At 37.3% G+C, this 20,901-nt stretch overlaps 1 protein-coding gene across 2 annotated transcripts in view; it reads left to right on the top strand.

The window, feature by feature from the left end:
* Tbx15 (T-box transcription factor 15) overlaps nucleotides 1–20,901 on the top strand; it is a 118,728-nt gene that overhangs the window by 62,355 nt on the left and 35,472 nt on the right. For both annotated transcript variants that reach the window (XM_004853830.3, XM_021265764.2), the window contains exons 2-5: nucleotides 5,457–5,670; nucleotides 10,434–10,535; nucleotides 12,130–12,301; nucleotides 13,342–13,509. In XM_004853830.3, the coding sequence (XP_004853887.1) occupies nucleotides 5,457–5,670; nucleotides 10,434–10,535; nucleotides 12,130–12,301; nucleotides 13,342–13,509 (656 nt within the window). The remainder of the gene's footprint in view (nucleotides 1–5,456; nucleotides 5,671–10,433; nucleotides 10,536–12,129; nucleotides 12,302–13,341; nucleotides 13,510–20,901) is intronic.

The following is a 20,901-nucleotide window of genomic DNA, read 5'->3' as shown; positions in this document are numbered from 1 at the left end:
AAGGGATATCTTTCCATTTTCTTATATCCTCTTCAATGTCCTTCTTCAGAGTGCTGTAGTTTTCAATGTAGAGGTCTTTTGCCTCCTTTGTTAGGTTGATTCCTAGATATTTCTTTTTTTTAGAAGGAATTATAAAAGGAATTATTTCCCAGATTTCTCTCCCAATGGGTCTGCTATTTGCGTATAAGAAGGCTATTGTTCTTTGAGTGTTGACTTTTTATCCAGCTACTCTACTTAATCTGTCAGTTAGATCTAGAAGACTTTTGACCAAGCTTTTTGGGTCTTCTATGTAAAGTATCATATCATCAGCAAATAATGACAGTTTCACTTCTTTCTTTCCTATCTTTATTCCTTTTATTTCTTTCTCTTTTCTAATTGCTGTGGCTAATGTTTCCAGAACAATATTGAACAGGAGTGGTGATAGTGGGCATCCTTGTCTTGTTCCTGATTTTAGCATGAAAGTTTTCAGTTTTTGACCATTTAGTATGATGTTGGCTGTTGGTTTTTCATAGATAGCCTTAATCAGGTTGAGATAAAGACCTTCTATTCCAATTTTCTGTAGCATTTTTATCATGAATGGGTGCTGGATTTTGTCAAATGCCTATTCTACATCTATTAAGATGATCATGTGGTTTTTGTCCTTGACTCTGTTACTATAGTATATTACATTTATTGATTTACATATGTTGAACCATCCTTGCATCCCTAAGATAAATCCAACTTGGTCAGGGTGTATGATCTTCTTGATGACCCTCTGTGTTTTTTTTGCCAGTATGTTGTTGAGGAGTTTTGCATCTATGCTCATTAGGGAGATTGGCCTGTAGTTCTCTTTTTGGGTTGGGTCTTTCCCTGGTTTTGGAATCAAAGTAACATTTGCTTCCAGGAATGAATTTGGATTCCTTGTTTCCCTTTCAGTTTCCTTGATGAGTTTAAAGAGTAATGGCTATAGTTCTTCTTTAAATGTGTTATAGAATTCCACAGTGAAGCCATCAGGACCTGAGCTTTTCTTTGTTGCTAAATTTTTTATTACATTTTTAATTTCATTCATTGTTACTTAGGTGTTTAGAATTTCTATATCTTCTTCATTTAACTTTGGCAATTCATATGTATCTAGGAATCTGTCCATTTCTTCTGTGTTTTCCATTTTACTAGAGTACAGGTTCTCAAAGTAGGAATTGATGATCCTCTGGATTTCTGCTGGATCTGTTGTGGTTTCACCCTTTTCATTCTTAATTGCATGGATTTGAGCCTTTATTTTCCTTTTTTTGATAATGTTGGCTAAAGATTTATTGATTTTATTTATCATTTCAAAAAACCAACTCTTTGATTCATTGATTTTTTTGTATCGTTCTTTTAGTCTCCATTGCATTGATTTCTGCTTGGATCTTTATAATTTCCTTTCTTTTATGACCTTTGGGTTTGTTATGCTTTTCTTTTTCTAGGAGCTTGAGGTTCTGCATTAGGTTATTTAACTGAGTTCTCTCTGTTGTCCTAATATGGGCATTCACTGCTATGAATTTCCCATGTAGAACTGCTTTCATTGTGTCCCACAGATTCCTGTATGTTGTAGTGGCATTATCATTTACTTGCAGAAAAAGTGAGGATTTCTATGTCTTCGGGGATCTGAATTGCTGTGTTTGGTTAAGTGTGTGATGATGTAATGGTTCTGCTACTGAAAGTGACCCAGAATCAGGATAGAATGGAGATTTATCACTCAGCAGCAGCTCTTGTCTTAGATAACCTTTTTTATTAGAAGGCATAAAATTATCTGCTTAGACATCTACAATCTAGTTATAAAACTTTTCTTTAAATGAAGATACTGATTGAACTAGTGATTATGGATAAACTAAAGTTTTTAGCTACAAACTTCTCCTTTATTTAGGAGTTTGGTTCAGTTAGGCAGCAACCTGGATACGTTCAGAAGTGATGGGTACGAATCAGAGAGTACAGAAGCACTTTGTTCTTTCTGGACTCTGACAAAGCTGTGGGATATTCTTACCAGAGGTGATGCCTAGATTTTAGAGAGAAACAAGTCATTGCTATAAAGAAAGAAAAGTAAAGGAACCATGCAATGTATTGTTTACAGGTCTAAAAACTTGTTACAGGTAAATGACGATGGCAGCAAGGTGATCTGGCATTCTGTCTCATCCTTCTTCCATCTTCCTAGTGTCAAGGACTGATATCCAAGAAGTTTTGACCCTTGATGACATTGAAGCCATTTCCCATAGGCCTAAATAGATATTTCTCAGAAGAAGACATACAAGTAGTCTTGAGGCACATGAAAAAATACCAGACATCAGTAATCATCAGAAAAGTCCAAATCAAAACTTCAGTAACATATTACCTCATCCCAGTAAAGATGGTTATTATTAAAAACAGATAAGTTCTGGCAAGGATGTGAAGAACAGGGAATCTTTGAAGACTGTTAGTGGGAACATACATTAGTATAACTATTATGGAAAACAGTATGGAGATTCCACAAAAAAGAGATTATCATTTGATCCAGCAATCCCACTATGGAGTATATATCCAAAAGAAATGAAATCAATGTGTCAAATAGACAACTGCCCTCCCCTATTTATTTCAGGACTACTCATAATAGCAAAGAAATGTAAACAAATAGCAAGGAATGTAAGCAACTTAAATGTCTACCAACTGATGAATGGATAAAGAGAATGTGGTACATATATATACACACTGAAATGCTATTCAACCATAAAAAGAACAAAACCCTATCTTTTGTGACAATATGGATGGAATGGGAGCTCATTTTGTTAGGCAATATAAGCCAGGTACAGCAAGACAAGTACCATGTGATCTTATGCATATGTGGAATCTGAGAAAATCTTGTAGAAATTGAGGATAAAGTGATGATTACCAGAAGCTGGAGAGAGTAAGAGAAAGGAAGGAATGGGAAAAAGCTGATGAATGAGTACTAAGTTATAGTTGGAATCCAGAAGTTCTGGGTTACTATTTCATAGTGTGTTGACTACAGAAAATAATTTTGCACTGTACATTTCAGAAAAAACAGAAGAAAGGATTTGAAAGGTTTTTACCATAAAGAAATGACAAGTGAGGAGATAGGACCTGTTTAAGATTATTTAAAAATTATGTAATGGGTACATGTATTTGAAACATCACATTACCCCATTAATGTAGACCATTTTTATGTTTTCATGTATCAGTTGAAAAGGAAATTTAATTAAGAAAGAAAATAGAGCTGGGCATGGTGCCACAAGGCTGTAGTCCCTTGGGAAGCTGAGGAAGGAGGATGCCTGCGAGCTCAAGGCCAGATTCGCTATGTAATGAGTTCAAGACCAGCCTAAATTACAAAGTGAGACTCTGTCTTGAATAAAAAAAGAAAGAAAGAAGCTAGGCATGGTGGTGACAACCCCTGTAATCCCTGTACTCTGGTAAGCTGAGGCAGGAAGATGGCAAGATGTAGTCCAGCCTGGGAAACAGCAATGTAGTGATGCCCTGTCTTAAAATTAAAATTTAGATGTCCCATTTGACCTGGATATTCCTTTTCTGGGTATCTTCCCAAAGGAGTTGAAAGTATCATACTACAGTGATATATAGACACCCATGTTTATAGGGGCACAGTTTGTAATGGCTAAATTTGGAAACAACCCGAATGTTCAACAATCGATGAATGGATAAAAAGGATGTGGTTCTTTTATATAATGGAATACTATGCCATAAAAGGGTAAACTTGAGACATTTCTAGGTAAATGGATGCACTATGAGACTATACTCTTAAGTGAAATAAATCAGATGCACATGCATAAATATTTCATTATCTCTCTGCTGTAAGTAATGAAAAGTGTAAATAAGGACCAAAATGTATAATTAATATTGGAAAACAGGAAAAAATTGTTCAAAAGGAAAGAGGAACTGGGGTTAGGGGGAAGGAAAGGACAAGAAAAAAATGAGAAAAGAATAAAATGGAAAAAGTAAATACGGAGGGGAAGAGGAGTTGAAGGGAGGGAGGGCAATGGGGAAAAAAGAGGAATCAAGATACATCATGTAGAGGTACAAATTCCCTATAATGGATGTGACCATTATGAATATCTAAACTGTACCAATAAAATTAATTTAAAAAGGACTGAATATATAGCTCTATGCAAAGGCCCTAGGTTCAATCTCTGGTGCCAAAATAAATAAATAAATAATAAAAAGAAAACCCAATGCAAAGAAATAATAATGTTTAAGGAAACGGAATGATAATTAAACTGCTAATCATTACACAGCACTTGTAAACATCAACACTGTATTCATAAATTTGTGTAATTTTTATTCGTTAACATAGTTTAAAAAGTGATTTGTCCGAGTAATGTGCTGTTGTTTTCAACCTTTGTATTAAATATGTATTTATTTATAGGTAAAGTTATCAGAATCCTGGATATTAAGGGAAGGATAGAGAAATAAGTTCCTAGGCTAGGTTAGGAGTATCATTTGACCTAAGAAGTTTATACAAACTAATTTCAACTTGGAAAATCTTAGGATTCAAGAGTTCTTGGGATTAGAACCCTAGAATTTAAAAAATTCTGGGAATTCTTTGGTAAATCCAATTCCAAGCTCTCCATCTTTCTGCCTCTTTGCTCCCACCTCTCGCTGTGCATACAGAAGACACAGGGACGGACCATCTGGCACAGCACGCCAGCTTTTTATTTGGTTGCTCTGAATTCCACCTTCCTGTTTGGATCACCCTCTCCCCTCAGCCATCCTTCAGAAACCAATCAATGTGTCTCCCGAACTCATTTATTCCATTTGTTTCAACTGCCTTCCCAAGTAACTTTTTCCATATGCTTATATCCTTGCCTTATAACAGAGATTTTTTCCCCCCATCAAAAATGGCCTGATTGGACTTTTAGGAAAAACCATTTACTCAAATATGTGACAAAGTGCTTCTAAAGATCCCAAACAACTTTTCAATCCTTTTGAGGACCAGGGTATATATGAATAGGAGAAAAATCACTCTGTTTAAAAAATAACTGACTGCTGGACCATGAGGATGAGTGACATGGAATGAAAGATGGTGTTGTTAGCTTTGACTCTTTCCTTCTCCCTGATGAAGCAGCCTAATCTACATTTAGAGATACAGTCTTTGTTATCTTCCTTTAATGTTGTGTTTACTTCTGTCAACGCAGTTTGGTTTCATTCCCTTTAACCTGGTGATATTAGGACACTTGTATTGTCTGTTGTGGACCAATTTTCTTCAGCTCTTGCTAAAACTTACTAAAATGCCAGATGTCATGTTGGAAATGTGAAACCTGAAAGAAGGTCATAAATCACAAAAACAAACCATAAAACAAATAATAAAATTCTCCAAGTGCTGTACTCTGGAGCTTCCCAACTTCAAGTCTCCTTTTGTTCACCTTCTCCCCACTCCACCTGACCCTCGTCTTTCAGGGCTGAGTAATTTCTCACCTAAGACCTGGTTGTTTACTTTGCAGATTCGGAGCAGAGCACTGGTTCAGACTCTGAGGTCCTCACTCAGCGGACCTCCTGCTCCTTCAGCGCTCAAGCTGACCTGGCCACAGGAGCTGCGGGCCCCGTGCCTGCTGCCATGTCTTCCATGGAGGAGATTCAGGTGGAGCTGCAATGTGCCGACCTGTGGAAGAGGTTCCATGACATTGGAACTGAGATGATCATCACCAAAGCAGGCAGGTAAGGAGAAGTTTCTTTGGCCAAATTAAAAGAATCTGCAGAAGGAGGAGCCATTACATTTCCCCTTCATTGGGATAGCATCACTGAAGCCAAAGCAAGTTACTTTTACTTTTCTGCATTTGGACATCTTGGTGATGTGGTTCTGTGGTGTTTATTGTGCTTTTGCTATTTTCTTCCAACTACTCAATCCAAATCACTTCTATCCTCACAAACACTTTCCACCTACAAATGTATTTCAGCTAGATCTGGAAGTCTGTTCTTATATTTGTATCTAAAAGGTAGATGGTCAAAGCAAGTGGTTTATCTCTCCATGCAATGTTATGAGAAGTTTATGAGAAGTTTTCTCCCCAAACAATAATTTACATCTTCCAAGGCATTTAAAGAAACCAAATGCTTTCATAAAAGTTGGGTTTGGTGTATCTTCTGAGCCCTGTTGGTAACCCCATTGTATCTTACTGTTAGCTCAACATTATTATAAAACTTTAATCATGACCTGTAGAATCTATTGCAATACTATTTATCAAGGTCAATAAAAATTTTAAAAGCATAGTTTTTTTTAAAAAGATACTTTTAGTTGAACTACTCTTTTATTGGCATTTTTCAGTTCTCCATTGTTACATATCTGTTTTGTGTTGGACGCTCAACATACATTATGTCCTTTGAACTTCAAAAGACTCTTGTAAAGTGGGGTCTGATCATCCCACATGTGGAGGGGAATGCAAAGGCTGAAAGAGGTCCATTCACTTGACTCAGTCACAGGGGTAGTAAGAGGGAACTGCAGAATTTTATATAAATTTTTGCAGTTCCAAACACTTGTATTAACCACTTATAACTCTGCATCATTATTAAGAAATTGTTGTAATTTTTGACCCATGGATTCAAACTAAAAATGATTCAGATAAAACTAAATTTGGACTAGGTTTTGAGTATATAGGGATAGTTAACTGCAATTAAGCAAAATAATTATGCTACTTTTATGTTTTCAAAAGCCAGTATGGATCTCATTGCCAATAAGTCAATTTCCCTATTAAAGGTCTATGGTTTCTCTTGTGTCCCTCCAATATGATGATGATATCACTGAATTATTTCCATGAACATGGCTATTTAAAGTAAAAAAATATTTTGATTGCCTACATGCACATGAAGAAACCTCCAGATACAATAAGATATCACAGAAATGTGAAGTTAAAAGGAACCTCTAGGGCCAGGGATTTAGCTCAGTGGTTCTGGTGCTTGCCTCGCAAGCACAAGGTCTTGAGTTCTATCTCTGGTACCAAATAAAATAAAATAAAATAAAATAAAATAAATTAAAAAAATAAAATGAACCTCCAATATTCTGGAACTCTCTTCTAAAGGTTTAGTAGTGAAAAGAAAAACACCAAAGGGCTTCTTAGGTAGAACAGCTTTGAAGAAGAATTATTTTCAGTGCCATCTCATTTTTTTTGCTTGGGTTTTAATGTTCTCTTCTATATTTTTTGGTGGTAAGGCCTGGAAGAAAATAAAGTAATTCAAAGAAAAGCTTTTTATTTTTAATTTTTTTTGGCAGATTGGTCTTTAGAGAGGCAAAGTATTACATTTTTTTTCTATAACATTTTCCAGTTTTTGTTTTGGATTTTCACTTTGCTTTTGGGTCTTTGTATTCCAGTCATCCCTGTTCCTGACAGCATTCACTTATTCCTGTATGTCTGTGAGTAGAGTACTTTTGAATATCTACTTGACAACTCTCTTGTGACTCATGTCACAATTTCTTCTGCACATTTGTTTTCACCAGTTCACCTTGACGTTTGAATCATTCACACATTTCCTGCACAGACACACATTTTATTCTTTAGTTACATCAAACTTCTTTATTGAGGTTTAGAAACTAAATTCCATTTCTGTATTGTATTGCCTTAGCTGTGCTCTTATCACATTAACATACTGCTCAGATAATTCTAGGACAACTTAGAAACATTCTAAAAATGTTTTCATAGCTGAGCACAGTGGTGTATACTTGTAATCTTAGCTACTTGGGAGGCTGAGGCAGGAGCATTTAAAGTTTGAGCCCAGCCTGGACAACTAAGCATCTTAACAAGACACTGTCTAAAATTAAAAAAAAATAAATAAAAGGGACTGGGGATGTATTTCAGTGCAAAATTCCAGGGTTCAATCCCTAGTGCTGCAAAAAGAGACTTTCTCTTCAGTTTTCTTCATCTCTCTTCATTTCCCTAGTGAATTTCATTCTTTTCACATAATTTTCCTTTTTTATGCAATTCCAATTTCCATTTTTCTTAGCTATGCTAATTATCTTTGTTTCACTGGCCCCTTTAACCATTAAGAAGATCTTAGCCATTGTCTACTTCTTTCCACATCCCAAACTGCAATTGTGGTGATTTAAAACTACTGCAATCCATGCAGCTCTTGCATTTTGAATGTACCAGCAGTCGGTATAATCAGCACCATGGACAGAGGTGCTTGTAGGGATGAATGAGTTTGAAAGACAAAAGAACTGTTCTAAATTTAGCCATAACATTAAAACCAAACACATCTCATTTTATAAAATATGTAAAATTATTTTTTCTCCTGAATGTTATGAATTCAACTGATAGTCTATGCTAAAGTACTGATCAAAAGACAAAGAAATGCTTACAAAGTTTTTGAGAATTCAAACAGAATTTTGAAGCAAGGGAACACCTTAAAGTTTATCTTGTCCTTTTGCTTGTTTTGTCAGACTTTATCCAAAGTCACATAGCTCACTGAAGAGATGGGTATCTTCTCCCGTAAGGTCATATGACAGTTCCAGACAAACAGTTATTAAACTGAAAAACATTAAAATCCTTGTTTCCAAAGAACCTTGTTCTTGAAGTCATCATGAAAAAAATTCAGTTCTTTCAATGTAATGCAGCATCTATGGGTGGGTAAGAGAAGCCATATCTCCTTAGGTCAAGAAGTAGGTGCAAGAACTTCCTCCTTATCCCCGGCAAGATGCTTCCCAATCATGTATACATACAGGGCAATTGTAAGTTATTGTAATTAACAAAGTAATTATCGATCTGCATTTAAATGTGTAGACCATGACTTGTAAGTTTTGGAAATTGTCAATGTGGATCAAAGTGCCTTACCTATAGTGAAAGTAGATTTAGTCATTAAGAGTACCCAGCCATTACATTTCATTAATTTACCATAAAACCAAAGCATAGGACTTTCAAATTATACTTACAAGGGTAGGGGGAGAAAATCTAAAAGAATGTATCAACAGAAACTCCTGAAAAGAATAAAGTAGAAAAAAGAGAAATGGCTGTATATTATTATTTGCAACTATTTAAGAATTAGCCGATTTCCCTATTAAAGGTCTATGGTTTCTCTTGTGTCCCTCCAATATGATGATGATATCACTGAGTTACAGCCAGAGGACCTTTTCTTTTTGGATTGTGTTTCCTGAATAAGTAGTGAATGTGTGACTTGCAGAGAAAGCCTCTCATGTGATCAACAAGTATACATTTGCAAGATGGCTGACTGAGGTCAGGGTATGGGCTGTGGCTGTGAAATGGAGCAGAGCCAATTAGGCCATATGTGGATCAAGCCTGTGACCTTGACCTCATTAGCACTGTGCTCTGCCCAGCTCAACTAACTAGTCCCAGATGGTTCAACTTAATGCAGCATTTTGTGTAGAAGCACCCTAGAGCTCATTCAGGGCAATCCAAGTTTTTGAATTGAGTATTTTTTTTATGTCTGGCTTGATGCAAAAGACCTTGATTTTTTTTTTCTTATGGAGAAAGAAGAATGGTGAACTTTTTTATGGACTTGTTGAAACTCAATACCTCTTTTGGGCTGCTCCCTCTCCTCCTCTTCAATTATGAGAGAAGTTTTAAAGTGCCATATCCTGACCTCACTTGTTTTGGCAAGTTTAACAAGCCATTGTGGTAGAAACAAGGTACTGCCCAGAGGCCACTAGAATTCATTTGGAATTTGCTTCCTATTCCTCAGGGCCCTTCCTCTGACACACACATTGACAGCCTGAGAACTTGCAGAACTTTTTCTAAGTCTTACACATTGAATAAAACCTTTGGTGGCCCCTTGTTTTGAGACTAGTAGCTCCTTCATTTTTTTCTTATTTTTCTTGAGAGATGTTTTTTTAGAGTGGTCATTTTCAAGTAAACTCAACAAGCCCAAGATATTTTTTTTACATTTATTGGTACATTTTAGGTATATAATACAGTTACATTCGTCACTGGGATCTTGTACCTTTACGTGATATATCTTGGTTCTTATTTTTGCCCCATTCCCCTGCCCTCACTTCACCCCCTCTACCCTTTTGTATTTACAGAGATTATATGAGAAAAGGAAAAAATGGAAAGCCAAGATATTTGTAATCGCCTACAATAAACTGATAATTCCCTTGGGTAATAAGGGTATAAGTTACTGTATCTACCTTTAAAAATATTATAGCTAATAGGTAATTTATGTTAGATACAAACATACATATATATGTTACATTAAAATTAACTTAAAATATAAGGCAGGGTATGGTATGAGTCCCTCGAGTGTACGAATCATTAAATGGATCAATTTAAGTTAAGAAGAAATGTTATTTGAGCAATATAAGTCTCCACTACACTTTATAGAGATAATTTCTAAAGTGAAAATAAAACAGCCCACTTTAAGAATTAGAGGACATTGGACTTTGATACGTGCTTGGAAGAGCTAATAACAAGACACTCTTGGAGATTTTACTCCCACTACTTCTCTCCCTCTCCTGCTTCATTACTGCTTTGTTCCCACAGGAGGATGTTTCCTGCTATGAGAGTGAAAATCACTGGCTTGGATCCACACCAGCAGTACTACATAGCAATGGACATTGTGCCTGTGGACAATAAAAGATACAGGTAAGAATGATTCTGGGATATGGGATTGGGGGCATCATCACTATCTCAAGACAGTTCTTTAAACTCACTATGCAAAGCATTTTAACAATGCACACTACACAGGGAACAGAGAGGCTATGCTAGTGGACTGTGGCATAGTACCAGGCAGGATGTCATAATCAGAGGTAGGAGATCAGGGCTCAATAATCCTGGTCTTGAATCCTCCCTATGTGACTGGATAGACTGGAATTTTATAATGTCCTCCAGGGAAGCAAAAGCTAAATAAATCTTGAGCCTAAAATTAGCATTGAAAGTGATTAATATATTCATTTAATGATTCAGTTTGTGAAATACTAAATGAGTTGGGATGAATTATTTTGGAGAAGGGAAAAAGCAGATCAGCACAGTATACCCCATCGTACACCTGATGTATAGAGAATTAGGTAAGACCTCAAGAAGAATATCTCTTTAGAGAGAAGTGTTGTCCTTAATATGGACATGACAATATTTTCTAAATAATTTTCTCTCAAAGTCATTAAAAGTCAGCATAGTCTCCAAGTCTCTTGGACGGCTTCTATGTAGTTCTTAGAAAAAGAGTTGTGGTTTATTTTGATCTCTTGAGATCTCAGTCAAATCAGTAAATGATGGGCCATTTTGGAGACATCTGAAGTCTGAGAGTTTGGCCCTGAATCTGTGAATTTGGAGGTGAGACATGGATGGGGAAGGCCAGGACTAGCATGGTAGTGGGAGAGAGCTGGCCAGGAGAGATATGGTCTGAATTGCAGGGAGCTTAATTTGGACTGAGTGTGTTCACTTGCCAGGATCCAGGTCCTCTGTGGTCCATCAGGACTCAGAAGCAGGAAAGATGACTCTTCAGTGCCATGGGAGAGTTGCTGAGGTCTGGGAAATCGACTTCTTCTGCTACTGTGAACATCTCATGCCCTGTGGCTTCATGGGAAAAGAATGTGGAAAATAATGCATTTCAAGACTAGGTTCATCAGAGAAAGGGCTAGCTGAGAGAGGTTAGCAGTGTTCCGGGAATGGTTGTGCTGAGTCAGGGGTCTTCTGCTTTCACAGAGATGCCTGAGTTCAGACTGGCGGCAAGGAAATGGTTAACAAGTGAGGGGCTTGGAGAGTCTCTGCACATGGCAGCATTTTATAGGACAATATGGAAGATGTTTTTAATAAGGAACAAAATCCTGAACAAGTGGCCAAAAGATTATATGGTTTGCATTTGAAAGGTGAAAGGTTGCAGTAAAATGCCTTTGCCTTAGCCAGACACATGGGTTCAGCATGCCTGTGTGCACACAGGGGTGCATGGCAAGGAGAGACAGGAGAAAGGAAAAGGACTGTGAGAATGTTTTCCCCAGGAGAGCCATAGCTTTGATCATTAACACAACACTTTCCTGCCCTCCCCCTCTATCCCGTTGTCCATTTGCATCTCTATTTCATTTCCCCTCATTATCTGCCTTTCTGTTTTTCTCACTGATATTCACTATGTCTGTTACTTCTCCCATTGCTTCTCCATTCTTGTCATCTTTGTCTCCACTTGTTTCCTGGACCACTGGATTTCTCTCTGTGTCTGTTTCTGAATCCTCTACTCTCCCTATTCCAGGTATGTGTATCACAGCTCTAAGTGGATGGTGGCTGGCAATGCCGATTCCCCTGTGCCTCCAAGGGTTTATATACACCCCGATTCTCTAGCCTCTGGAGATACCTGGATGAGACAGGTGGTCAGTTTTGACAAACTCAAGCTGACCAACAATGAACTGGATGATCAAGGACATGTGAGTTAAAGAATCTCATATCCATCTTTCTCTCTCTTCCCCCTTTTACTTTAGAGCTGACTAACCCTAGGTTTTTTCAAATAGGTAAAATTAAAATCTCCATGCCACATCAAGTCATTTAAAGCAAATAAACATAAAAATTAAATTTCACTTATTACAGGTCTAACATTTAGCAAACATCTGCTGTGTATCAGCTTGTGTTTATAGAACCAAGTCTTTTTGCTGCAAGGACTTATAGTCCAGTCAGGAAGGCAAGAAAGAAACACAAGCAAGACAAATTAAACAATAGCACAAGAAATTGCATCATTCAGTTAAATAACTCACACAATAACAAACTAAGGGAAATGAGAATGACATTTTGGCTGATTTTTTAAGAAATTTATAAATGTATAAGAGAAGATGAAGTCTCAAGGCTTTTCAGGTATAATTGGAAGAACTGATGTTATTAATTTATCTCTGCTAATAAAACGTGTACTAAATTTTCACTAAATGCCAGGCTCCATACTGGGGACTAAGGAATGATTGAAGGAGATAAAACCAGGACTCCTAGTTTCAAGGAAATGACAATTTTCTGAGGAAGTGAGAACACCTGTATGCCATTCACACTCACATGACATGAAACAATGTTCATAAATTCAAAAACAAGTGCAAATAATAGTGTGTAGAGTTTAAGGACACCATACTAAAAATTTAAGGTTGGACGGAGCAACTCTACATAGGGTAGAAGTTCTGAGACTTTTCAGGTGGGTGTTGTCCTTTGTACGGGCACGATCTTTCAGTATTTTTCAAACTAAAACAAATATATTTAATCAATCATCCATAATAAGGATACCCTACTGTATATTTCCATACAGTGTAATCTACTGACTTAATTCTTTCTCTGAGGGGTGAATATACTGATTTCTAGTTTCCTGTACATCCCACTCCCAGTCTCCATTCTTCCTACCATACTTCCTTCTTGTGGTTTGTTTTGCATGAGAACTTGAGAACATGTAGGGACCTTAAAGTCGAGCCCAGCATATTTCTTCTTTTCATTTCAGATCATTCTGCACTCTATGCACAAATACCAGCCTCGAGTTCATGTGATCCGCAAGGACTTCAGCAGTGACCTTTCCCCCACCAAGCCTGTCCCTGTAGGGGATGGGGTGAAAACATTCAACTTTCCCGAGACTGTGTTTACCACAGTCACAGCCTATCAGAACCAGCAGGTAAGAGTCTGCTCTTGAGAGTCCTCTGTTACATCTGCTTTTTAAGGGAGAGTTTTCTTGCTTTTGGTAAGATAAACTTAGTCCTTCACTATGGCACTGAAATGTCAGAATGACAGACACTAGTCTTGTAGTATATAGAGGCCCTTAGTGATGACAATATGGTAATGCTTAGTGACAGCTGGCAAAGTCTACATTTAGATCAGAGACAAGATCCTTGATCAAGAGGACCAAACCTCCTAAAAGTTATCTTCATGTTTCTCTGTACTTGTACTTGTGATCATGATCTCTACCACATACCACCAACTGATCCCCATCATTTGGAATTCCTTGGCAAGTACTGAGGTTTGATTCATGCCTGCCCTCTTATCTGAAGTTTTCTGTGTATCCCTCCACCAGGCTACATCAAAGTCATCAAGCCCTCAAACTATTTAAGACTCACCACTTCCATTTACACTTTCAGACTAAATTTACCTCCATGTGATCACCAGCCACACCCTAAGATCTGTAAGTTTTTATGTATGTAATGTGTTCATTCATTCTACAGATATTTATTAAGAAATAACTATGTTCCAATTCCAATCTCAAAGAAATGAGCTAAAGAGGTAATTCTGTGCCTTAAAAAAAGAAGTTTTGAGTAAAAGACACATAAACACACAGTGATAATGCTATAGATTAATTCAAAGCAAACATGTAAACAGAGAATTTCTTGGTTTGGGAAATAAGGAAGTTTTTCTGGGAGTGCTAATACTCTTTCTGGTGTTTGACACACACATAGGAACTAGCTAGACAAATGCGGGAGATGTATGAATGAGGAAGAGCAGGTAAACGGTATCTGGAACTATTGTTGTCATTCTAATTGTTGTTCTTTTTCTTTTTTTAACTTTATTTTTTATTATTACATATTTGTTACATTCATATAGGGAATTTGTACCTGTACAAAATATATTTTAATCTTATTTTTCTCCATTCTCCTCCCAGCCTTCAACCTCTCTTCTCCCATTTTATTCTTTTTTTGAGGAGAGTGGCTAGATGGATTTACAAGTGATCTCTTTTTATGGAATGCCCTAAAAGATGCATGTGACCCCCCTCCCCTCAATCCCTTTTGTCATGCTGGGGTTAAAATCTAAGGCCTTGCTGCATTTTAGGCAAGTGCTCTATCATTGAGCCACATCCCTACCTCTTGAAACGCAAACCCATTTTAAATTGTGTTTTATACTTTTGCAAATTGTCTACTAAAAAGGATCATGTAGTGAGTCGTTTTATGAAACATAGAAAATTTTCATTGCTTGTCTTGCTTAAGAATCATCATGCTTTTATTGGGGGCTCATTTGAAGCAAAATAAACTTGTACGAGTTTTCATGGTGCCTTTTGGATTGGACACTTTTGTGCTTTAAGCAATTGAGGAAAACATTTATTTACTAATCATTTATTGAGCACTTCTGTGTACAAGGCAGATGAAGCTGAGTTTTGTAATCTTTGTCTCATATAGAAAGAATATATCTTCCAGGGTGTGTCTAGATAACGTTCCTTACATATTCCTTACCATGAGAAGCATTTGATATATGACAAAGCTTTAGTCCAGTAAATGTTAAGTACTATACGACTTTCAGATCTTCTTAGCATCTATAAAGTGTTCCCAATTTCAGATTTTCCTTGTGAATGTCACATTTGATATAAAGTAGAAAAAGAGATTTAGTTTGCTTTGGATGCTATTTAAAAGCCATGAAACCATCTCAAACTCCTTAGATGGTAAAAATGCAGAGGCGACTAGGGGCCGTATGGAAAACGTAAATAATCATGATGTTTTTCAAGCTCTAATACAAGATATATCAGCAATATAGACATGGCCCTTGGAACACCTAGAAACTTGGGATTAGCAGTGGATCAGAGGAGGGGGAGTAAGAGTCTCAGCTCTTGGAATAACTGATTGGACTTTCCCCAAGACTTCTTCAGCTACCATTAGTTTCTCATGAAGGCATGATGTGGTAAAACATATTCAAAATTTAAGAATTAATTTGTAGATCTAGATGGAATATTGAGGAATAAACACAGAATCACCTCCTGGAGGTTGGGTCTAGAAGCCAGGAAAGCTGTACGGTAACTCAAGCTGAAAGTTGGAAGCTACAGCTTTGACACTGGAAAAGAATCAGTCATGGGCACCTGAAATCCCTTCCCTTTCCTCCGCTTTTTCAACACTGTTCTAGCATCTGAGTATATTTCACTCAGATAAATATTTTGTCCATTTCTGGGTTGGGATAAGGGCAGGATGCCATGCTTAACACCATGAAACCTAGCAGCACATAGGCCTACTTGGTTTGACTTCTGACCTTGTCATTGAAAGATCCTATGTAGGGCTGGGGATTTAGCTCAGTGATCTCGCTGCCTGCCTCACAAGTGCAAGGTCCTGAGTATGATTCCAGGTACCAAAAAAAAAAAAAAAAAAAGAGAAGAAAATGGATTGTTGGGAATTGGAGGAGCTATGTTAGCCCCTAAATGGATAATAACCAGTAGTTACCTACTTTAATCTCTCTATTTTTGTCATGTTGATGAATTCATGTTGTACTGATGTTCAAAGTAGAAGAGTCATACTTAATTCATCCATTTTTCAGATCAAGAGACCAGTTTTGTTTGTTTAACAAGCCCCCACCCCCTGGATAAGATGAATGTTTTGAATTCCCATTGACTATGTAGATGTGATTAAGTACAGTAGTAAGTGCCTTCTAATAAAACGCAATAACCTCAGGTCTTTCCCCCAGATACCTTGAAGTCTGCATCCTATAGGTCAGAGCTGTTATGTAGTACTTCTCAATTTGTCCCGAAGATGCCAGAGAGCAGAAAATGTTCTTTTGTGATCTATATTCACCTGTTGCTGTGTTTTTATTCCCTTTCACAGTCTAGGAGAATAGTTAAGACTTTATGACAAAATACTTTATGTATTTCTTTTTAAGGGAATAGTTAGAAGGTCTATGGGAGAGAAAAGAAGGTAAATGGTGGTGGTAAGTGCTCGATAGTGTCAGAAACATGACAAAGACAAGGGAAGGGAACTGAAATGAAATGTTCCCAACTCTTCCTAGGGAAAACCAGTGTCCTGTTTCACAAACAACGAGGGGCTGGACATTTGCAAACCTGCCTTTGAGTCCTAAATTTTCCAGTGGCTATTTATGTCACTCTAAAAAAGTTATTATATCTTTCTGGACTTCAATTTTTGCTTCTAGGAAATAAGAAGTTAATCTTACTCTTCAAGGTCCCTGATAGCTCTGAAGTTCTGTGATTCTTCTTTAATTCTGCATGATTTTAAATGAGGTTTAGGAGGAATTTATTGTCATTAAACTAAGGTAATCAACACATGGCTTTCAAATACTGAAAATTGTTCATGTCTGTGAACATTTACAAAAATTCTAGACCAATATATTTTTATCAAGTCTACACGTGAGAGGTAGAAATATCTTGTTTCTCTACTGATAAACAAAATACTCCTGAATCTTCTGTTGGTTTTTGACTGTTCCCAACTCTCCCTGTTGTTAAAGCCTGTATCCTGAAAATTTCCTTCTTGTCTCTCCAGATGGACAGCTGACTCTTCACACAAGTTCTACCTCTAGACTAGGCATGTCCAACATGCAGCCTGTGGTTGAATGTGCCTAGCCTGCTTGGATCACATTTAGAAAGCAGATCTATCTCAAGCAGCATATAAAATAAATAATAGTGTCAACATATACAAGTAACAAAATTTCATTTAAAAGTATTTTTTTTATTAAAACACAAGTCAGTTGAACTTGTGGGCCACAAAGTTATTGGTTTTGCCCTTGTTCTGGCCTTCCTCTAACCTTGGGCTCTTAAGAGAGCTTCCAAACAGGTCACCTGGACAGCAAGCTGAATGTCTCACAAGTCATCCCGTACAAGATGAATTTTGGTGAAGGCATAGTACTGATTGCATCACTTATCTGTGAAATCTGTCAATGAGCTGGGTATGGTGGTGCACATCTGTAATTCCAGCTACTTGGAAGGCTAAGGCAGGAGGATCACAAATTAAAAGCAAGTCTGGGCAATTTATAGAGACTATGTCTCAAAATAAAAAATGTAAAAAAGAGCAATGGGTAGAGCTCAGTGGTAGAGTCCCTTGGGTTCAATTCCCAGTATCACTAACAAAAAAAATTGTCAATGACTCCTCAGTGTCTGGACAGCAAAGTCCAGGATCTCAGACTTTCCTTTAATGCCCACTGTGACTAATGGCCAGCTATATCTAGGCCCATTTTCCTTTGTTACCATCACACCTCTACAAAAGTGCAGCCATCGAGTTAGTTTTCTGTTGTTAAACTTCATAGCTGCCTTGCTTTTACATGTAGTTTTCTTTTCCAGGAAGGTCTTTCCTTTATTTCTTTATCTGTCTGGTTAACTTGTACTCTTCAAGTTAGGTGAAAACACTATCCCCTAAACCTTTTTTACTTTTTCCATTCCAAAAGAGCTCTGTCTCCTCAGAACTGCTAGTACACTGTACCTCTTTTCGGGACTTTATCACATTAGAACCTTACTATGCGTATGTCCAGTCTTCCTTTAAGTATTTTGTGCTTTTTGAGACCAACTCTGCATGTGGTTCTCAAGAACCAGTGTGATACGGCAGATAAACACTAATTGGGAGTTTAGAGACAAGTTCTAAACCCACCTCTGTAGCTGATAGATTGTATTGCCTTTAATGAAACATTCTGCCTGTTATTCTCACTTGTAAATCGATGGTTTGACCTTCATCAGTGCCAATCTGTGGAGAAATTTTTTAATTATTCCCCCAAATGAGAAAAATAACACTATTTTATAGATGTAAATATTCAATTTAATTGATATACACTTTTCAGTATTGCTATTTCTATTTTTAATATAAAGTATCACTTATTTTATGAAATAAAATGGCAGGAGAATAGAAAAGTGCTCATGTCTTCAAAAACTTGGGAGATAAATGTCGATCCCTTAAAGGGAAGGGGGAAGGATTAGCATTGGCCTAATAATTTAATAATTCTGAAGCCCAGAAACCATGTGTGTGAGTCATCTTTCCCTCTGCATGACAAAAATTCCATAGATAAATGACTAAAGAGGAACAGAGGCTTGTTTTGGCTCTCGGTTTCAGAGGTTTCAGTTCATGGTCATTTAGCTCTGTTGTTTCTGGGTTTGTGGTGAGGCAGAACATAATAACTCACCATATTGTGGAGAAAAGCTGCTTACCTCATAGTGGCTAGGAAGCAGTGAGAGAGAGTGAAAAATATATCCTGCAAGGGCATGCCCCCAATAACCTACTTTCTTCAAGAGAGCCCCACCTCCAAAAGTTTCCATCACCGCCCAATAGCACCATCAGTTGGAGACCATGCCTTTAGCCCATGGCCTTTGGGGTACATTTCGAATCCAAACCGTAAGGTCATGAGTTAAGATGTAGCATATTTCCCATCTCTATAATTCTAAGATATTTCTCTCTGCCCCATAATGTATGGCACTGGGGATATGCTTTGCAGATGGCTGCATACCTGAATGAATGATTGGCTAACACATCTCTATTACTGCCTTGTTTATACATCTCTAGTTCTGCTTCTTTGGATATGAAGTGTGAAAAGAGTGTTTTTATTTTCATGGAGCATTTCATGCTTTTCCCCACCCTTTTTCCATTCCTTTCTCCTACCCTTGGAGCCTGACCTATAGACTCCCAGGGCTCCTAACATACTGAAGTTATTATTACTATTATTTGTTCTTGGAATGCCAAATTGGCAGGTCCACGGAAAAGTGAAAGGTACACCATGCCCAGAATCTCATCGTGGAGAGTAAGTTGGTACAGTGGGAATATAGGTGATTCAATTATTTATGTTTTTTTTTTCTTGGAAGAAGCTGATGCCAATATGTGCTCATTGAATTAGCAGGAAATTTCCACTGCAAAGTCTTTGTCTTCTTTAAGGGAAAAATACTACTGAACCTTGTTTTTTTTCAAATATGAAACTGGATTACAAAAAGACATAGCTCTGTTTTTCTCAGATAATGAAGTCTTGTTTCTTGATGAGAATTGGCTACATAATCCAGATAGGAAGTGTGAAACCACAGCCAGGTATGTGAAGCAAATCCAGTCAGATTTCTGAACCACTCATTATATCCTACACTGTTGAGCTGATTTTGCTCTAACTTTGCAATCAAATAAGTAAAGGATTATTTTTTTCATACAGGCTAAAGTTTTTTTTTCATATTTTTTTCCCTGATGAGAAACTTTTCAAGAATATAAGAATAACTAAGAGAGTATTAATAAGAGAAGGCCCTTTCAGCCTTCTCTTTTTAGGCCTGTAAAATCATACTTGGGTTATTCAAGTTTCATTTCCTTTGGAGCTTCTACTATTTATATCTGTACTGTGCTTTGTGAGGTATGCTTCATTTATTAACTGCCTCCATGTTACCAGGCAAAAAAGTCAGCAATGATTAAAATTAACCGTGGCAAGTCAGCAACCACTCTCTCTTTTTGCACTGATCTCAGTAACTCAGACAAAACAAATCACATTTAAAGTTATGGGAATGCAATCAGTGAAGAAAAATGCTTTCACAACCTGTGTATTTCCCATGTCTTCTCATCATCACTGGACCAAGTTTGAACATGACTGGTGCAGAATAACTTTAAGTGCACAGGAAGTTACCAGAAGACCTTGTTCTGACTGGAAGGTCATTTAAGATTTTTGACTGTAATGCCTGTAATAGTATCAAGACAGATTTTTATCTGGAATCTCTAAATCTTGTCTTGGCTTTGGGACGGGTGATCCCTGGTTCCCACATAGTCATTAATTCCCTAATTCATTTATTGAACAAATATCTATTGAATGCCAATACTACATCATAGCAGTTCCTGCTTAATAAATTGGAATATAAAATAGATATGGTCTCTACCTGTAGTCCGGGGGGGGGACAGACAATAAATAAATGATAAATATATGATCACTAGTTAAGAGTAAAGATGGAATTAAAGAGGGTACATCAAAGGGACTAGAAATGATACTCTGTTTTGTGGTAAAGAAGGTTGTCTCTTGGGACATGACATTTAGACTGAGGCTTGAGAGGAGTCAGCTTTTGAAAAGTAGTGTAGCAGTAAAATGAGTGGGAAGAGCCTGGCACACTCCAGCACTGAGAGCAGCCTGGTTTGGCTGGAGCCTGGGGACCAGGGCAGGGGAGTGTGGTGGGTGGGGAGAGTGTACCAGAGTCAGGGTGTGCTGGCCCTGCAGGAGCTTGGTGGAGTTTCTGCACAGTGGTAGCCACTGAAGAGAATGTCATGATCCAGATATGTGTTAACAGAGATTACCTAGGCTGCTGTGTAGAGAAGAAACTGAATTAGGGAGCAGGAGAAAGGAGATCAGTTCTAAGGCTATTTAGAATAGTTTAGAATAG

The sequence above is a fragment of the Heterocephalus glaber genome, unplaced genomic scaffold (assembly GCF_053883595.1).
Source record: "Heterocephalus glaber isolate CG9 unplaced genomic scaffold, H.glaber_assembly_v1.0 deba00001442, whole genome shotgun sequence".
NCBI classification, from domain to species: Eukaryota; Metazoa; Chordata; class Mammalia; order Rodentia; family Bathyergidae; genus Heterocephalus; species Heterocephalus glaber.
This window is presented reverse-complemented; position numbering and strand designations above follow the sequence as displayed.